General features: G+C 45.5%; 2 protein-coding genes across 3 annotated transcripts in view; both read right to left on the reverse strand.

The window, feature by feature from the left end:
- Positions 1 to 10,255, reverse strand: part of LOC146074951 (uncharacterized) — a 40,103-nt gene extending 29,848 nt beyond the window's left edge. For both annotated transcript variants that reach the window (XM_083183697.1, XM_083183696.1), the window contains exons 1-4: positions 9,999 to 10,255; positions 8,645 to 8,725; positions 5,271 to 5,399; positions 2,211 to 2,300 (exon numbers count right to left, since the gene is read on the reverse strand). In XM_083183697.1, the coding sequence (XP_083039823.1) occupies positions 2,211 to 2,300; positions 5,271 to 5,399; positions 8,645 to 8,725; positions 9,999 to 10,229 (531 nt within the window). In that variant the 5' untranslated portion in view covers positions 10,230 to 10,255. The remainder of the gene's footprint in view (positions 1 to 2,210; positions 2,301 to 5,270; positions 5,400 to 8,644; positions 8,726 to 9,998) is intronic.
- A 7,599-nt stretch (positions 10,256 to 17,854) lies between these two features.
- The window catches only part of RPS17 (ribosomal protein S17), an 11,721-nt gene continuing 10,721 nt past the window's right edge, over positions 17,855 to 18,854 (reverse strand). Inside the window, exon 6 of the mRNA XM_083183702.1 lies at positions 17,855 to 18,163. The gene's annotated coding sequence lies outside the window, so the exon portion shown is untranslated. The remainder of the gene's footprint in view (positions 18,164 to 18,854) is intronic.

Raw genomic sequence — 18,854 nt, forward strand, 5'->3', positions numbered from 1 at the left:
CATTGAAAAATCGGGTCGGTCGCGTCGTGTGCGCCTAAAAATGCTTAAATGGTCCACCCGCGATTTCCCCATAGGGAACAATGTTAAATGCCTCAATTTACTCGCGATTACCCCGATTTCCCATAGGAAACAATGTTAAATGGGTCAATTTACCCAAATCATCATAGGGAAGAATGGTAAATGGGCCAGAAAGCCCAAAAACCCCCCCTGACCAGTGAAATGTCCCCCCAAAAGTAGTTCACGCCACCCCGCGATGAACGTGAACCCGAAGCGTGGCGAGCGCAGCGAGTCCGCGAGGGGCGGCGGTACGCATCCTCCGACCTTTTCATACCCCCACTATCCACTAGGGCGTGGAGTTGAGAATAGAATAGTGTGGCGAGCGCAGCGAGCCCGAAGCGTGGCGAGTGCAGCGAGCCCCGCGAGGGGACGCGGATACCTTCACAGGTAAACACGTCCCTTCGCGGGCTTCACAGGTATCCGCTGCGCTCGCCACGCTTCGGGCTTGGTGGCTCGCTGCGCTCGCCACACTATTCTATTCTCAACTCCACGCCCTAGTGGATAGTAGGGGTATGAAAAGGTCGGAGGACGCGTACCGCCGCCCCTCGCGGGCTCGCTGCGCTCGCCACGCTTCGGGTTCACGTTGATCACGTGGTGGCGTAAACTACTTTTGGGGGGACATTTCAATGTTCAGGGGTGTTTTTGGCCCATTTACCATTGTTCCTATGATAATTTGGGTAAATTGAGCCATTTCACATTGTTTCCTATGGGAAATCGTGGTCATCGCGGGTAAATTGAGGCATTTAACATTGTTCTCTATGGGGAAATCGCGGGCATCGCGTCTGGCCCATCGCACCCGATTTTTTTGCGCATGCGATGCCCCCGATTTTACCCCCGATGACCGCGATTATGATCGTTGTGGCCGTGCTAGGAAACAAGTACCAAAGTATCTTTGATTGGCTGTTTAAAAAGCAGCTTTGAGCAATGCAATGAACTTGCTTTTTTGCATTTTGTGAGAAAAACCCGGGTCTAATCTGTTCACACTGTCATACTTCCATGTAGTACCCAGGGAAAAAACCTGCAAAAAACCCATATGTAATTCTCGGGGCATAACACCCAGGAATTTCACAGAGATCCTTTCACACTGAGACAGGACACGGGAAATTACTGCGGCAGTGAGAACGCGAGAATGGGGTATTATTCACAAAACTGAGGTAATAGGACAAACAAGCAGCTTCTGCTCATTAAAATCATATGCAGCATGCCTATATTCTGTGTGCGACTGTGGCTGTATCTGCATAAAAAATGCTACATTTAAATTTTCAGTTTGAGGTTGAACACACCCCATCCAAATCTAACTCACTCTGCACATCTTATATATGCCCCACCTGCAGTACACATTTAAATCCCTGGCCAATTGATAGGCAAGACCAGTGGTAGTGGCTGAATATTACATTAGGAAGCCTACAGATATTTTCCAGGAAAACACTGTAACATTCCATTTCTTATGCAGATACAGCCAAAGTCAAACACTGAATATAGGTATGCTGCATATCATTCTAATCATTTATTAGCATTTGAATTGAAAAAGTCGCCAGTAAATACACCAAGTGCTACAGAGTCATGCTGCACTCTGACTTTATGTATAACACGACTTGTAAAATGCATAAAGGATAGCTGAATGTGGACAGATCTGTAGGCTTCCTAATTATATATTCAGCCACTACCACTGGTCTTGTCAATCAATGGGCCAGGGATTTAAATGTGTACTGCAGGTGGGGCAAATGTAATATGTGCAGAGTGAGTTAGATTTGGATGGGGTGTGTTCAACTTCAAACTGAAAATTTAAATTGCAGTGTAATAATAAAGCAGCAAGTATTTACCCTGTACAGAAACACAATAACTCCCCCAAATCTAAATCACCTCACCTGCAGTGCACATGGAGTCAGAATCAGGTCCTATATCTGGAGATACATCGGTGCATCTGGCTGTGTGGACTTACACTTGCTGCAGGGACCGCCGGTGACTGGTATCTTAACTGCGTGGGCACATTTAAATCCCTGCTAGTGCTCAGTTGTGATGTCAGGCATGACACATGGAGCAAAGAATTGGTAAGTGTGGACCCATAGGCCAGGTGTGTACCCAGCTTACTTTTATGATGTAATAATAACAGTCTATGTGTCCCTTGAAATCACTACTAAATATATATTTACCTGATAAACTATACCATCCAAATCCAAATTAGACTGTCCAAGCTGGTGGTCTCCTTCCTCTCCTCCAACATTGGAATAGATGCTGAAGAACTGATGAGACATTCAAAATATAACTTCACATGCATGTGTATCATCCTATATGCAGGAATGCAATTGCCTTGGTGGCAGGTATGCAGCTTCTAAGGCAGGCATGTCCAAACTATGGCCCTCCAGCTGTTGTGAAACTACAAGTCCCATCATGCCTTGCCACAGTTTTGTTATTAAGGAATGCTAAAACTTTTGCAAGGCATGCTGGGATGTGTAGTTTCACAACAGCTGGAGGGCCATAGTTTGGACATGCCTGTTCTAAGGAGAACTATCCCTGTCCTAGCCCCTTGCAGCAGCATTTCTCTTCTCCAGCTTATTGATACCCATTTTCCACTGCAGCAATAACCTGGGTTATTGTTGGGTCTGCACAGCAGGGACGTGCAGTGAGGTAAATAGCGGAGCAGTCCCTGGCAAGTACCAGAGCCAGATATGCACACTATATATGAGCCACAGGGTACAAGCCAGCATTATACACATGTGCAGCAGTATACACTGCTGGAGATTGTAAAAGGGTAATTGAAAAATACCCTGGGATCCAACCCTTCATCAGCAAAACTGATCTAAAAAGTAGTGTGGCTTTGTAGGACAGGACCTGATCTCATGGCTTAGCTCCTTTTTATCTAACTCCTGGAAGGTGCAGGCTGTCCCCAGGGAATGGGATCATTCGTCAGACTGCATTTAGGTCTACAGTCATTAGGTCGACCCCACTAGGTCGACTGGCAGGAAGGTCGACCTGAGTTAAGGTCGACATGGGCCAAGGTAGACATGACTTAAGGTCGAACTTGCATAAAGGTCGACATGAGGAAGGTCGACTGGTCATAAGGTCGACATGGGTTTTTCACTGTTTTTTTATCCGAATGTCGACACAGTCGACATGGACACAGTTGGCAATGAGAATCGGACCCTCGCATCGCTCGCTTCGCTCGCAATGCTTCAGGCACGGTGCCTCGCTGCGCTCGGCACACTATTTTATTCTCCCACCACGCCCTAGTGGATGGTAGGGCATGAAATACCGTCTGTCGGCACATGTCGGCTCAAAAAACAGTGAAAAACCCATGTCGACCTTATGACCAGTCGACCTTCCTCATGTCGACCTTTATGCAAATTCGACCTTAAGTCATGTCGACCTTGGCCCATGTCGACCTTAAGTCAGGTCGACCTTCCTGCCAGTCGACCTAGTGGGGTCGACCTAATGACTGTAGACCTAAGTTCATTCTAATAGATGACCGCATCCCGTCCCCGGAGACTGCTTGCTGGCAACGTTGGCTTCTGCAGTGTGACAGGAGCCAGTTGCTGCACATAATGTTACAGTGCAGTGCCAGGCTCCTGTCAACCCTCGGAGGGTGACACCGGACCGCTGCCCACAACCCCATTGTGATGCAACTGCGAACCTGATAGTTTCCAGGTTTGGAATGATGCAATGTTAACAGCACAACCCAGCTAATGCTGAAAAGTTGTTGGCTGTATACGCAGAGGTCCTGCTGTAATATGGGCTGGACTATGAGATACCGATAAGCCCACCACTGTTCCACTGACTACCCTGCTAAATGAGGCAGCCCTGGTAATTATGCTAACTAATTTGATAATAGGAAGTGCCTTAAAAAACATTTGTATTATGAGGACATTATCTCACAAGTAAAAGATGAACAGGACTATTTGGGGAGGATATATATTGGGAAGGGACACAGAGAAAAAGAATGGTTGTGCAGATATGCTCAGCTGTGCATGCAGATGTAATTCGACATGTATACATGCAATTGTTAACTAATTTATCTTATCTGAATATTCACAAGAGTAATACAATGACAATCAAATCCAATTTAATTTGCTTTTGAGACTCATATGCAAACATATGCAAATACAAAAGGCATGTATGATATAAAGCTCAACCTCATAACATACATAACAGAAGTCAGAGAGATACCACCTGTCAGTATAGCTGCGGCCAGAGAGAGTCCCCACACTCCCAAGTACACAGCATCTGACACCCTTTCCCTTAAGCCCCGTACACACGGGGGAGATATATTGCTCAGCAATATATTGCTCAGTGTCTCCTTTTCATCAGCGACCAGAGACGGTCACTGATGAAAGGGAACCTCTGCCGGGGGAGCAGCAGAGGTAATTAGCTGGTCGCAGGAGCAAGCTCCTGCGACCAGCGATTACAATGGGGCTGAAAATGGGGCTGAATAATCGCCGGGGCACACTTCCATCACTGGCAATATGGTCGCCTGCGACCATATTCCCAGCGATTATAGCCCCTATCGCCAAGGCCGGCGCCACCACTAGGCAAATCTAGGCATTTGCCTAGGGCGCCGGCCACTGGAGGGCGGTATTTCACCCCCCTTTGCCGCCCGGGTGCCTGTCCTGCGGCGTATATGTGTGTAAAAGCTGGCGGCGGCAGCGGGGGGTCCCTGCAGTCAATAAGAAATAATGAGCGCTATCCGCCGGGCTATGCGGAAGCGCTTCTGTTTTGGAAACACTGGCCGCACGCTGATTGGCTGAGATTCAGCCAATCAGCGTGCGCCATGCGGCCAGTGTTTCCAAAACAGAAGCGCTTCCGCATAGCCCGGCGGATAGCGCTCGTTATTTCTTATTGACTGCAGGGACCCCCCCCGCCCGCTGCCAGCTTTACAGCGCCGCAGGACAGGTACCCGGGTGGCAGACACCGGGGCGCCCCCACCCCGACTTGCCTGGGGCGCTCTGGTGCCTTGCACCGGCCCTGCCTATCGCCCCTGTGTGTACACAGCTTTACTCTACATACACAGCCAGGATCCAACACCCCAGCTCTACCACCTCTCACCTGCCCCACACCACTCACACAGTAGTAAGCAGTAGCTGCAATTCCCCCTCACCACAGCCACAAAGTGGCTGCTGGCAAGTAATGCAACCCTGACAGAGAAGAGGGGGGTGACATTAGGGTGTGTCTGGGCACACCAGGCACCCCCCCCCCTGCGCATGCCTATGCCAACAGACCTCTTGTAGTTGTGTCAGTAGATGTCTCCTTTGCCCGCAGGTCTCCTGATATCCCACAATGAAGACAGTAAGCTTCTGCTGGTATCTCCTTTTCTGATCCTGGTCATACAGCACATTCTCCAGCTCATCCTGTATACAAGATGCAGCCAGATAACAATTATGTACCTCTCATCTGTTTTCCAACAGGCATCAAGTAAACTTATATGGGAAAATGATCTCTTCAATGTGTATTTGCGGTAATGTGTTGTACTCAGTTATGATCTCTGTTTCACAATTCAACTACAATTTCTGTATATTGGAAGAATTTTTTGCATTTTACAAAAGTAACACAACCCACATTGCAGCATGTTGTAACTGTCAGATGGTAACACAACCTCTAATAGACAAATACAAGTGTAGCCATTCCATTTGAAACAACTGTTTACATATTCTGCAACTGATCACATGACATGGGTTGGATGACAAGTGCGGCTTTCATCTTAACTTTTGGATTAGTTCCACCAATTTTTCCATTGTTGTAATGTAACGAACAACTCACAGTCAACAGCTTTGAGGCCATTAACATTGTTTAAAGAGTATGCATATAGGGAAATATACATCTAAAGGTCAATATGGAATATAAATTCAGTAAAAAGGGTTGATGGGTACAAAAGGTTGACATGAAAATGGTCAATGCTAAAGAGGTTGACAAACATTTTCCATGTTTCATTATATGTGGCCACACTTGTTGCAGACATATACCCTTGCTCTGCTCGCCACACTTTAGGTTACAATTCCCAATTACAGTCTGTGTGGATGGGGTATCAAGTAAAAATGGAAAAAAAAAGTGAAAAACCACAAAAAATGTGTCAACCATTGATATGTCAACGTTTTGACTGTCAACATTAAGCACTGTCTACCTTTTAACCCAGTTGACCTTTTGAACATGTTGACATAATGCATTTCAGCCATGTGGGGTCAACATATTGCATACCTCCCAACATGACCCTCTCCAATGCTCTATTTCTGGACTTTCCTCTTAATGGACCAGATTCTCTAAACTTCAAAAGTGATAAAATAGAGAGTGATAAACAGCCAGCCAATCAGCTCCTGCATGACACTTTTTAAACACAGTCTGTGAGATGGCAGGTAGGAGCTGATTGGCTGGCTGTTTATCACTCTCCATTTTATCACTTTTGAAGTTTATACTGCTTTCACATTGCAGAAATGGGTAATGACACGGTATTCTTAAATGGGACTTTAAAACGGGTCTGAGCCTTGAGACCTTTCACATTGCAGGTGAAAACCGTTTTAAAAATCATTTAATACCATTCAAAATTCAACCCGTTTAACCCCCAAGGGACACGTTTCAAGCCATTGAAATAGAGCTGTTCACACTGCCTAAAAAACGGCTTTAAAACGTGTAGGACTCTGCTTTTTAACCGTGTTGAAATACCGGTTATCTTTAACCGGTAAATCAACTTTGGCACTTTCACATTGCAGCCTTAAACGTTTTAAAATGGGAAAAAAACGGCAATATACTGTTTTAAAAGTGCAATGTGAAAGGGGTATTAGAGAATCTGGCCCAATATTTATTTATTTATTTATTAACAGTTTCTTATATAGCGCAGCATATTCCGTTGCGCTTTACAAAGGGGACAGTGATACAACAAAACAGGGTATTTACAGACAGTCAAAATGTAGGAGGGCCCTGCTCGCAAGCTTACAATCTATAGGGATGATTGCCATCACCTGTGTGTTAAAACACCTTTCCTATCAATGAACCTGTTTAAAACAGGGGATGGTAATCATCAATTAAGAGGGAAGTCCAGGAGCAGAGCATTGAGTCCCTCCTAGATGGGTCATGTTGGGAGGTATGATATTGACTGTCTATCTAGAAATTGTCTATTTAAACATTGGAACCCATTTTAATGTAGCATTAAATTGAGGGTTTAAACCTTGAGTGCTGCTTTTTCTCTTCTTGTGTGTGAAACAATGCTTTTGTATATGTTTTTATCCATAATACATGCATGTGTATGTATGTCAGGTTGCCTTACCTGACCCTCTCCTTCAGGGAGAAAATGCTCTGTTCCTGGACTTCCCTGGTAATGTTTGATTGACATGACCTGTGGTGAGATGCCTTTCTTATCAATTACCGGTCCTAGCTCCTCACAGGTGATGGCAATCATACATTACCAGGGAAGTCCAGGAACAGAGCATTTTCTCCCTGACGGAAAGGGTCAGGTAGGCAAACTAGATGTATGTATGTATGTATGTATGTATTTATGTATATAAATATTACACACATACATACTGGGGTAATGCTAAATGTTAGTAGTTTTATGCTGTGTACACACGGGGGCGATAGGGGCTGAAATCGCTGGGAATAGCGACCATATTGCCAGTGATTGGAGTGTGCACCAGCGATAAATCGCCGGGTGCACGCTCCCGTTTTCAGCCCCTGAATGGTCGCTGGTCGGAGGACATCCCCTGCCTCTTCACCCAGCAGTGTTTAAATTTTCATCTGCGACCATCTCTGGTCGCAGATGAAAACGGGACACGGGGCAATATGATTGCTGAGCAATATATTGCTAGCAATATATTGCCAGCGATCATATTGCCCGTGTGTATGCACCTTCTAGGTGCATATGTACATACATACAGATTTTTATGTCTGATCTATCTGGTGGGAACAAAAACCTGGAAATGTATGGGAGCATATGCATACCTCCCAACTTTGGGGGCGTGGCCTAATTCGGGGGCGTGGCCTATACTCGTGGCTCTCCCGTGAGGCCACGCCCCCATTTTGCCGCTATGGGGGCATGACCCAGAGGCTCTGTGAGCCTCTAGCCATGCCCCCAGCCCCCTGGCTGCGGGAATAGACGCTGTGCGCATGCGCACAGCGTTTATTCCCCGCTGCTTAGCAGCTGACAGGGGGGACTCCCAACAGCCTCCCCACACCGCGGGACACTGCCGCCCGCGGGTGGGACAGCGGGACAGGCCCTGATAATCGGGACTGTCCCGCTAAAATCGGGACAGTTGGGAGGTATGCATATGACAATCAAAAATTTGAACCCAAATGCTTTGATAAATTTGTTATATCAGAATGATTTAAACAATTTGTCTGACTGATCTCTGTCTGTTTTCAAGCATTTGGGAACAATCTTTGTTCCCATACATTTCCAGGTTTTTGTTCCCACCAGATAGATCAGACAGAAAAATCTGTACGTGTGTACGCACTTTTAGACTTATCAGGCAAGTTGCATATGTGACCAGTAATCAGGTTGGTTACATATTTGGCTAGTAATCAGGCAGGTTTCATACGTGGCTAGTAATCAGGCAGGGTACATATGTAGCTAGTATTGTTATTTGTATTTCTACTGTCTACTGCTCACCATATCTTCCAATATCTCCATGTCGGGACTTTGTCTGCTGCTCAAGACACTGTTGTGTGTTCGTTCAAAAGTCTGAATCATCTGATAGGAAAACACTGATTATATTTCTCTTCAAATGTGTTGAACAACAACCATTAACATTTGTATCTGAATTTTTTTTATATATATATGTCTATATGTCTCTTAACTCTGCAGAGAATGGAGTAATGGGACCTACACATGGGACGATTTCAGGGCATTGTCTAAGCGATCTGACTAGATCACTTAGAAAATGCCTCTACATCACTCCGTGTGTAGGTGCTATACAGCGATAGCGATGCATGGTCCTGTGCAGCCCTGCACGTCGCTATTGCCCGGCAATGAAGATCCAGCATGCTGGATAAATCTAGTTGGATCACCGGTCAGGGAGAATACCGTCCCTGACAGATCTCTCAGCACATATAGCTGATACAACGCTGTCTGCTGAGCGATCTTGCTGAGCGATCTGAGTGATCTACCATCGCTCAGATAAATCTCTATGTTTGTAGGCCCCATAAGACTGCAAGTTGCTGTTCTAGACTTGAACTGCCTCAATTTGGAGGGAAAGCAACTAGATCCAACTTAAGGGACATGAACATAATAGGAATTCAGACATGGACATAATAGGAATATGATCATGAAACTCTGCTGGTGTACATTTCACTGGACAATAAACCAATTTCATTGCTTTTATCAACCATCTCTGAATCAGTCCCTAATTCAGTGGTTCCCAAACATAGTCCTCAAGACACCCCCTAATAGCCCAAGTTTTATAGATATCCCTGCTAGTGCGCAAATCGTATAATTAAACTGAGGTACTAATGAAGTGCCCTGTTGGGGTGTCTTAAGGAACGCATTTGGAAACCACTGCCCTAATCAACTAGAAGGTTTTCTCTCACTTTAGGAGTCTGGTCTAAATAACTTTTCTTAACCCTTTGAGAGCAAACGTTGTCGAGAGATCCACTAAACATGTCAGCGTCACTCACAGCGACTGTTCTTTTAGTATAAATTCAATTAAATCGCGATTGCTGGTATTTGTAGCGGATATTTTGAGGATCGCTCTCAGCAACATTGGCACTCAAAGGGTTTAATAAGCAACACATCACACATGCATAACTAGATCACAATATCAATGAACCAACATTGATTAAAAATGTGGAACTTTACCTTGATTTATCCAAATGTTTATTTAGCAATACCCAGCACACGGGGGGTCACTGTATCATCGGAGAACTGGTCCATACCAACAGCTGTTTAGTGAAATCTCTCCTCATACCTTGCTCTATACTATGTGATCTTACCATGTTCCTGCATTATTCATTGTTTAAAATCTCACCCTATCCACCCGCTGCTTTATCCTAGTGACTTCCTCTGTGATCTGGTTGGCTCTCCGGGCTATTTTGGATACGTTATTAGATGCAATAACTGCTATTGCAGGATCATCAGTCCCCTCCATCCAGCCAGGTCTGGAAGCCATTTTGAAATGACCTGTCAGTAAAAAAACAATTGCATCTTTCCTTATGCTCTGATACTGAGTACTGCATTCCAGCAACACATATTCCAGCATGAAAGGGCACAATATATATATATACACAATATATATATATATTTCATTCTGCTGTAAGGAGCACAAACAAAGATGTGTATTCCTTTCGGTACTCTTTACCTAGGACGGCGCCCATCGCGGGCATCGCGTCCATCGTATGCACTAAAGTAACGGGTGCGACGCGACCGACGCGATGCCCGCGATTTCCCATAGGGATCAATGTTAAATTTTTCAATGGACCCGATTTTTCACTTCAATGCCCGCGATTTTGGCATAGGAAACAATGTTAAATGGGCCACAGAGCCCAAATAGGCACCCTTAGCAGTGAAATGTCCCCCACAATTGTTAAGGACACCCCACGATCCACGCGAACCCGAAGCGTGGCGAGGGGCGGCGGTACGCGTCCTCCGACCTTTTCATACCCCCACTATCCACGTCGGCGTGGAGTTGAGAATAGAATAGTGTGGCGAGCACAGCGAGCCACCGAGCCCGAAGCGTGGCGAGCGGACGCGGATACCTGTGAAGCACGCGTAGGGCCGCGCTTACCTGTGAAGGTATCCGCGTCCCCTCGCAGGGCTCGCCACGCTTCGGGCTCGGTGGCTCGGTGGCTCGCTGCGCTCGCCACACTATTCTATTCTCAACTCCACGCCGACGTGGATAGTGGGGGTATGAAAAGGTCGGAGGACGCGTACGGGTTCGCGTGGATCGTGGTGTGTCGTTAACAATTGTTGGGGACATTTCACTGCTAAGGGTGCCTATTTGGGCTCTGTGGCCCATTTAACATTGTTTCCTATGGCAAAATCGCGGGCATTGAGGCATTGAACTGAAAAATCGGGTCCATTGAAAAATTTAACATTGATCCCTATGGGAAATCGCGGGCATCGCGTCGGTCGCGTCGCACCCGTTACTTTAGTGCACACGATGGACGCGATGCCCGCGATTTTTTTACACCCGATGACCGCGATGGACATCGTGGGCGCCGTGCTAGGTAAAGAGTACCTTCCTTTCTGCAGAACTATTAATAAACCATCCTATGTCAATGTTACAATTCCAACAGAGTTTTACAGCAAAAACACTAAATGGCTATATGTTGCTTCATAACTGTGTGCGCAGGAAAAATGTATACTTCCTGTGATTCCAATATGTATCTTAAGCTGTGTACACACGGTGCAATATATTGCTCAGTGTCCCGTTTTCATCAGGGACCAGAGATGGTCGTTGATGAAAAGGAGACTCTGCCGAGGGAGCCGCAGGGGGAAACAGCTGGTCGGAGGAGCATGCTCTTGCGACCATTAGGGGGCTGAACACAGGAGCACGCACCTGGCGATTTATCGCCACAACACAAACAAATCACTGGCAATATGGTTGCTCTGCGACCATATTGCCAATGATATTGCACTGTGTGTACACAGCTTTAGTTTGCTATCAGTGCTATACAGTTGCACTCACGGTAGTTGCTAGATCCAAGTTGGAGAAAGAATGTTTCACACCCAGGGCGAGATGTATCAAAATGAAAATGTGGTAAAACCCCTGTTTTACTGCATTTTCATATGTACTATTACCCGGCCACACCGATTTCACCGGCCAGGGTATTGCCACCCTTCGGGTGGCGATACCCTATAGGAGCCTATGGACTTCTTTTCTCCGCCCGCCGCAGCCCCCTCTCCCACTCCCTCCTGGTTACCTTCTTGCAGGTCCTTCTGGACCCCGGAAGTTAAGCCATTCCTCTCCCTAGCACCACAGCCGGACGTCCTTCCGGCTGCAGGGGGGAGGAGGAGGAGGCGCCGTGGACAGCCTGCTTAGCTGTCCCCGGTGTGAAGGCAGCAGGAGGCGGCAGGGAGGAGACAGAGACAGGACAGGTATCACGGGGGGTCTCCGTTACCGCACCGCGATGCCGAAATCAGTGCAGCCAGGTAATAGTACATATGAAAATGTGGTAAAATGGGGGTTTTACTGCATTTTCATTTTGATACATCTCGCCCACTGTCACTATTCATGTGACCACCTTTTGCCTTTAGTAACCAGGTGTCGAGCAAAGCAGAACCAGCCACTGTACTCAAAACATGGTGGGTGATGCGGTCCAGCGTAGGTCCATTTGGTTCCCATGTTTTCGGAAATTGTTCCTCCCCTGTGACATTAGAAGTCCTTTCTCCGATGTGGATCTACACCTAACCATGCCCTCACTGCATTTTGCCTGCGTGAAAATTACAGCTTCTATGCCCATTCTGTTCAAAATGTGATTGAAATGTGTATGGTTCTGCAAGACCCCTACTTCAGAACCAGAGCATGCACAATGCAGAAATACAAATCTGCAAATAGCATTTAGCAGGCACATGTACATTCAACATACATTCCTTTCAGCAGGATGCTGCTTGATAGACATGTACAGTAATTATCTAGCAACTTCATGCCTTGATCATGACACAATACTCAGTAGCATCTTGTATACCTGTGCGGAGACTAGACATACTGTACTACACAGCAATTACGTTCATTCCTGACACTTACCTGTGCTGTGTATCTATGGATGGTGTGGTGCTGTTCCCTGCTCGTTACTATAAACAGGTTTGCTGTAACCTTGCTGCTCTGTAAACTACTGTAGCAGACAATACAGTACACACCCTCTATACATGACAGAAGGCAGGTCATCAGCTCACTTGCTATCAGGGTAGGGAGTAATATGACTTTTATGAAACAGGTGCACTCATTATTTAGACAAATTTTCAAAGATCTACAGGTGGAGCTAATAATTATAGCACTTGTGATTGTGTGTGGAGACCTGGAAAACGTGCACTGTTGGGGGTACTTGAGGACCAGGGTTGGGAACCACTGCAATAGGAGACAGTGACACAACAAACTGGGTATTTACAGACAATCAAAGGTATGAGGGCCCTACTCACAAGCTTACAATCTATAAGTTTATGGTTAGCATTATAAAACTATGAATCCCTAACACAACACTTGTATAAAAGCTTTAAGTAAAATACTTTATTTTTATTGCAGTGAAAAGAGAAAACCTGTAAACCGAATTGCATTTATGCAATTTCAAATACATTACAACTGTAGATGCTGATGTGTGTGTCTGAATCAGCTCCTAGGGCCAAATGTAATAGGGTGAGAGAATCAGAGAGTGAGAGATTGATAAGTTTCCTATTCTAATTAAAGCTGCAATTACATGGCAAAATCAACCTGGTTTTGCTGTGTAAAGGATTTACAGATTTAAAAATACGCTACGGTATCTGGCCACACCTGTTAATTATTGAATTCAGGTGTTTCAATTAGACCTGTTGCCACAGGTGCATAAAATCAAGCACCTAGCCATGCAGTTTTTATTTGTAAACATATGTAATACAAAATGGGTCATTCAGAAGAGCTCAGTGATTTCGTGTTAAGGTGTGTACACACGGGAGCGATATTGGCTGAAATCGCTGGAAATATGGTCGCTGAGCGACCATATTGCCAGTGATTTGGAGTGCTGCTGGCGATAAATCGCCAGCTGCGCGCTCCCGTGTGCACTCTCTAATGGTCGCTGGTCGCAGGAGCATGCTCCTGCGACCAGAGACTTCCCCCGGCGCTGAGCAGGAGGTCAGCGGAGATCAGCGGCAGAAGGATTCCCTTCTGCTGCTGCTACCTCCTCCCTTCGCGTCCCTCCCTTCCTTCTCCGTGACAGCAGCAGACGGGTCTCCGTCTCCCCCCCCCCCCCCTCGCCACGTGATAGCAGCAACTAGACACTGCTGCTCCCCCCGCCCCATGACAGTAGCAGTGTCTCCTTTTCATCGCTGATGAAAAGGAGACACTGAGCAATATGATTGCTGGCAATATATTGCTAGCAATCATATTGCACCGTGTGTACCCAGCATTACTGTTATAGAACAGTTCATGGAATGTCATCCCTGCTGGACTTTTCAGTCAACTGCAAGTTACATTAGTAGAAAATGGAAGCCTTTAATAACAGCAACTCAGCCACACAGCAGAAAACTACGTAGAATCAGAGCCGTTTCAACAACTGTTAAGCGCATGGTATGACGGTCCCCAAAGCTCTGCTGATTTCATAGCAGAATTCTGAAATTCCAAAGCACAAAAACAGTGAGATGGGAGCTTAATGGAATGGGTTTGTATGGTCAAGCAGCTGCATGCAAGCCTCTCAACACTTAGGACTGTATTTAATGCTCCCGATTTACCGGGTTTTTTTTTTTGGCGAATCGGGCTGTTTTCACTCCTTGCGTTGAATTTTTTTCACTGAAAATCTGATTCACCCTGTTCAATGTTCACTGTTTGCCGAAAGCTCCGTTTCATGCTCGCTCTAATTCACTGGTGTATTTCAATGGGGTTTTCACTGGGATTCGCCAAGAGTGTATTCAATGCTAGGATGGCGAATTGCTTTCTCACTGATTTTTGCCATGATTCACCATTTTGCATTCAACATCTTTTTAAGGGGAACTGGAAAGTGCTCTTTAAAATAAAGTTGATTTTTTTGGTGTAAAAAAAAATCTGAATATTTTTTCTGTGAAGGGCATGCTATTTTTATTCATGTGCTTGAAGCACATTAATATATATTTCATTTTTTTAAACATATTTTTAGATATTCATATGTTCACTTCACACTGGTCCTGGCTTGTTACGTGCGGGACCAGAGGAGCGGCTCTCTACCCATGCCCTGTGCCAGCATTCCCAGGGGGCAGCCTCTGCTGCCTATGCCCTGGGAGCCCTCCCCCACAAATTCTGGGGCAGGCAGGGAGGCTTACATCTCCCTGCCTGCGTCCCCCTGCGGCATTTGCAGCAGGGGTTAAAATTTGCCAGCAGGGGCTGCGAGCCCCTGCTGTATTGAATAGGGTGACAGGGAGGTCTGGCAGCGAATGCTGCAGCCCTCCTGAACCCTACGAATGTGCAGTGAATCCTAAACAGGATTTGCTGCACATGGAGAATACAAACATTGAATACTCACCTTAGTCCAGGGGTGTCCAAACTTTTTGCGATGAGGGCCAGATTTGGTGAAGTGAAAAATGTGTGGGGGGCAGACCATTCAGCTTGACATTCTTTGAATCATTAATCACATCAGAATCACTCTGTCCCCCAGCCTGCTCCTTCACTGTATTTCCCCAGCCTGCCCCCAATTCACTGTATGTCCCCCCAGCCTGCCCCTCCTTCACTGTATGTCCCCCATTCACTGTGTCCTCCAGCCTGCCCCCCCCCCCCCCCCTCTCTTAATCTCCATCAGTGCCTCCATTCATTGTATGTCCCCAAGCCTGTCCCTCCTTCACTGTATGTACCCCAGCCTGCCCCTGCTCTGAATGGCCATCACTGCCTCCATTCACTGTATGTCCCCCACCCTGACACTCCTTCACTGTATGCCCCCCACTCTGCCCCCTCCCTTCTCTGTATGTTTCCCAGCCCCTTGTGTGAGCCAGAGGAAGGAGAGGCAAAGCAGGCACTGCAAGGACAGGAGATGCTTGGGCTCCCGCTGCTGCCCTCCTCCACTCTCCATGTTAGGGGAGTAAGCTTCCCCCTTGCTGCATCCCCTCCCCAAACACTGCTGTCACTGATTGTGGAGTAGGGTGATATACGATTGCAGCAGCAGGGGTAGGAAGCCAAACCACATCTGACTGTGGTGGCCGGCACCTCCTCACTGCTGCACTAAAGGTGGGGCCCCACGCTCGCCGGGGCCCCACCTTTAGTGTCCTGTGCTTCCCACATCTGATGTTCTGCCCACTTCCAGCTGGAGGCTGCGGGCCTGACTTTGGACATGAGTGCCTTAGTCTATTGTCAGATGGAGGCAATGAACTGGGGAGCAGTGGGAACATGTGTGGTGCCTGATTGCACTATGCCAACTGTAAAATTTGGTGGAGGAGGCATGGTTTGGACCAAGACTTATCTCTAGTGAAAGGCAATCTTCAACTTCAACATATATATTTTGAACAATGATATGCTTCCAACTTTGTAGCAACCGTTTGGGGAAGGCCCTTTACTATTCCACAAGGTTTAAGGCATTCAATGTGGAAAAATTGAACCTCAACCCATCAAGGACCTTTGTGATGAACTGGAACAGACATTGGGGGTTATGGGCCCCATAAATCAGCAATTGTGACAATCCTCAGATCTGGAGAGGATTGTCACAATTAATCTTTAATGTCTAAGCTCCCCCTTTTGGCGATCCAGATCAAAAATTGATCAGGATGGCCAATCGATTGCTGAAAGATTTTTAAACATGTTTAATAATCTGGTATTATCTGCGGTTGTTTTTTATATGTGTGGGCGTTCCAGTTTCGTCTTCTTCTCTGCACGTTACATCAGTCCCACCTGCAGTGCATATGGTTTTGTCAATTAGAGTGATTGTGCCTTTGCGAGTGGACCAGAAAAAACCCCATTGTCCAACATCAGTTCCTGGCTGCAGAAATGCTCTACAGCAGTTGCGTCACACTCATGGCCCTCCAGCTGTTGTGAACTACACGTCCCAGCATGCCCTGCCACAGTTTTAGCAATCCATTATATAAAATCTGTGGCAGGGCATGCTGGAAGTATAGTTCCATAACAGCTGGAGGGCCATGAGTTTGACACCACTGCTCTACAGAATGAATAGATCAGACCAGGGGTTCCCAAACTTTCTAGAATCACAATACTATCAAAATATTATCCACAGCAGCCCTAGGCCTTATGGAGAAATTACATTGTATATTTAATTAAATGAATTGTGTTTATATAACATTTTTTTATTTATGTATAGATTGTAAGCTTGCGAGTAGGGACCTCATAACTTTGACTGTAAATACATTGTTTTATCAATGTCTCCGATTGTAAAGCGCACTGGAATCTGCTGCGCTATGTAAGAAACTGTTAATAAAAATAGCGAGGTTAAGGATTTGCTTCAGTTTGTACACAAATTTTATAATTGGCAGCCACAAGCACTGGTTTTGCCTATTACTTTGACATCAATTAATTTGAATTGGTCCAGGACCACCAATTCGAGGTACCACAGCACACAGTTTGAGAACCATAGGATCAGATCCTCTCTCACACAGGATTATACCAAAACCCTTATCCACTCTCTGGTCCTCACAAAACTGGACTACCACAATCTCCTCTGATGGGTAGACCATTGCCATTTCATCCTATTGATTGTGTCGACCATATGTATTTCGACCTATTGACTGCTGACATGCTGGCCACACATCAGACCAACTTTCCTCCAACCATCCAACTAGTTGGTTGGTTGGAATAAAAACCTGGTACTAGATAGGAGTAAATGTAATTTGTAATTAAGTCATTTGTTTCCCAAATCTGAAAACAACTGTCACTCAGACAATGTACTGTAGTTGGAGTTAAACTATTTCACTTTTTTTTCCCATTCTCCTAACTTTCTGAGCAAATTTCTTATTGGCCTTTGTACCCAATCCAGTACCAGATTTTCAGTCCAACCAACTAGTTGGATGGATGGAGGAAAGTTGGTCTGATGTGTGGCCAGCATTAGACATTGTTAGCTATCCTAATGCTCCTGGTCTTGGACTGAGATCTACTGTAGGCTGAATGCAAACAGTTCCATGAAATTAAGTCAATGGAATCCTTTAACTCCACAGCAGCCACAGTACATGAATGTGATGTACTCAAGGAATATGAAGGACTAGTGTAGTACAAGCATAAAGCAACAGGGATAAAATAAAGAAATCTATTTTAATTAAGAGCTCTAGCCAAGGACACCACTGCATGCATAGAACGGTCTGGTGAAGTCTGAGCCCCTCATATCCAAGGAATTTGCTGCTGTCCAAGTAGAATACCATACACCCCTAAGACTGGAGGAAGTCGCATCAGTTACCCCTATAAAGCCTGTGTATGAGCTATAAAAAAGATAATCTGCTGTTCCATTTTTCTGAAGAAATACAGAAATTGCTTTGTTAATATCCAGAGTATGTAACTGTTCTTCCTTTAGTTGGTTGCAGCCAGAGATACTGAAGTATAATTTCCTGATTGATATGAAAAAGGAAACCAAGATTAGTTTGCAGCAACAATGATAAAAAAAAAAAAAAAAAGGATCCTTAAACCATATAACTTGCGTGGCATACATGCCTGAAACTAGAAATACCTTAAGAATGAACCACTTGAAGGCATAAATACTGCAAAGGTTTGAGGGCAAAGGAGGACCACCTTAGAACCCTAAAATGCCACAATATACTTTAGGGGCAATATATAAATACTTAAGTTATAGAACTGAAAAAATACCCATACCTAACAATCAGCTTCTTATGCCCCCTTTCACACTGAAGGCTGGTACCAAACCAGGATACATAGGCCAGAGCCTATACTTACCCCTATCCCAGGTCATTACCATTGACATGTAAAAGAGATATTGAAGCCAAACCACCCTGCGCTCCCCTTGGTGCTGCCCTGATGTTTCTTTGGTGTTTCCCGAACACCTAGGGAATTGGTTGTGAGTGAAAGCAAGAAACACTGAGGGCGCAATAAGGTAGTGGCACACTAGTTCCAGAAGGTGATATAATACAAATTTATTCGTTAAAAAAGGTAAAACTTCATGTGACAATGGATAAAAAATTTATTCATTGTCACATGAAGTTTTACCTTTTTTAACGAATAAATTTGTATTATATCACTTTCTGGAACTAGTGTGCCACTACCTTATTGCGCCCTCAATGTTTA

Source organism: Crinia signifera, chromosome 4, assembly GCF_055691185.1.
Source record: "Crinia signifera chromosome 4, ASM5569118v1, whole genome shotgun sequence".
Classification (NCBI taxonomy): domain Eukaryota; kingdom Metazoa; phylum Chordata; class Amphibia; order Anura; family Myobatrachidae; genus Crinia; species Crinia signifera.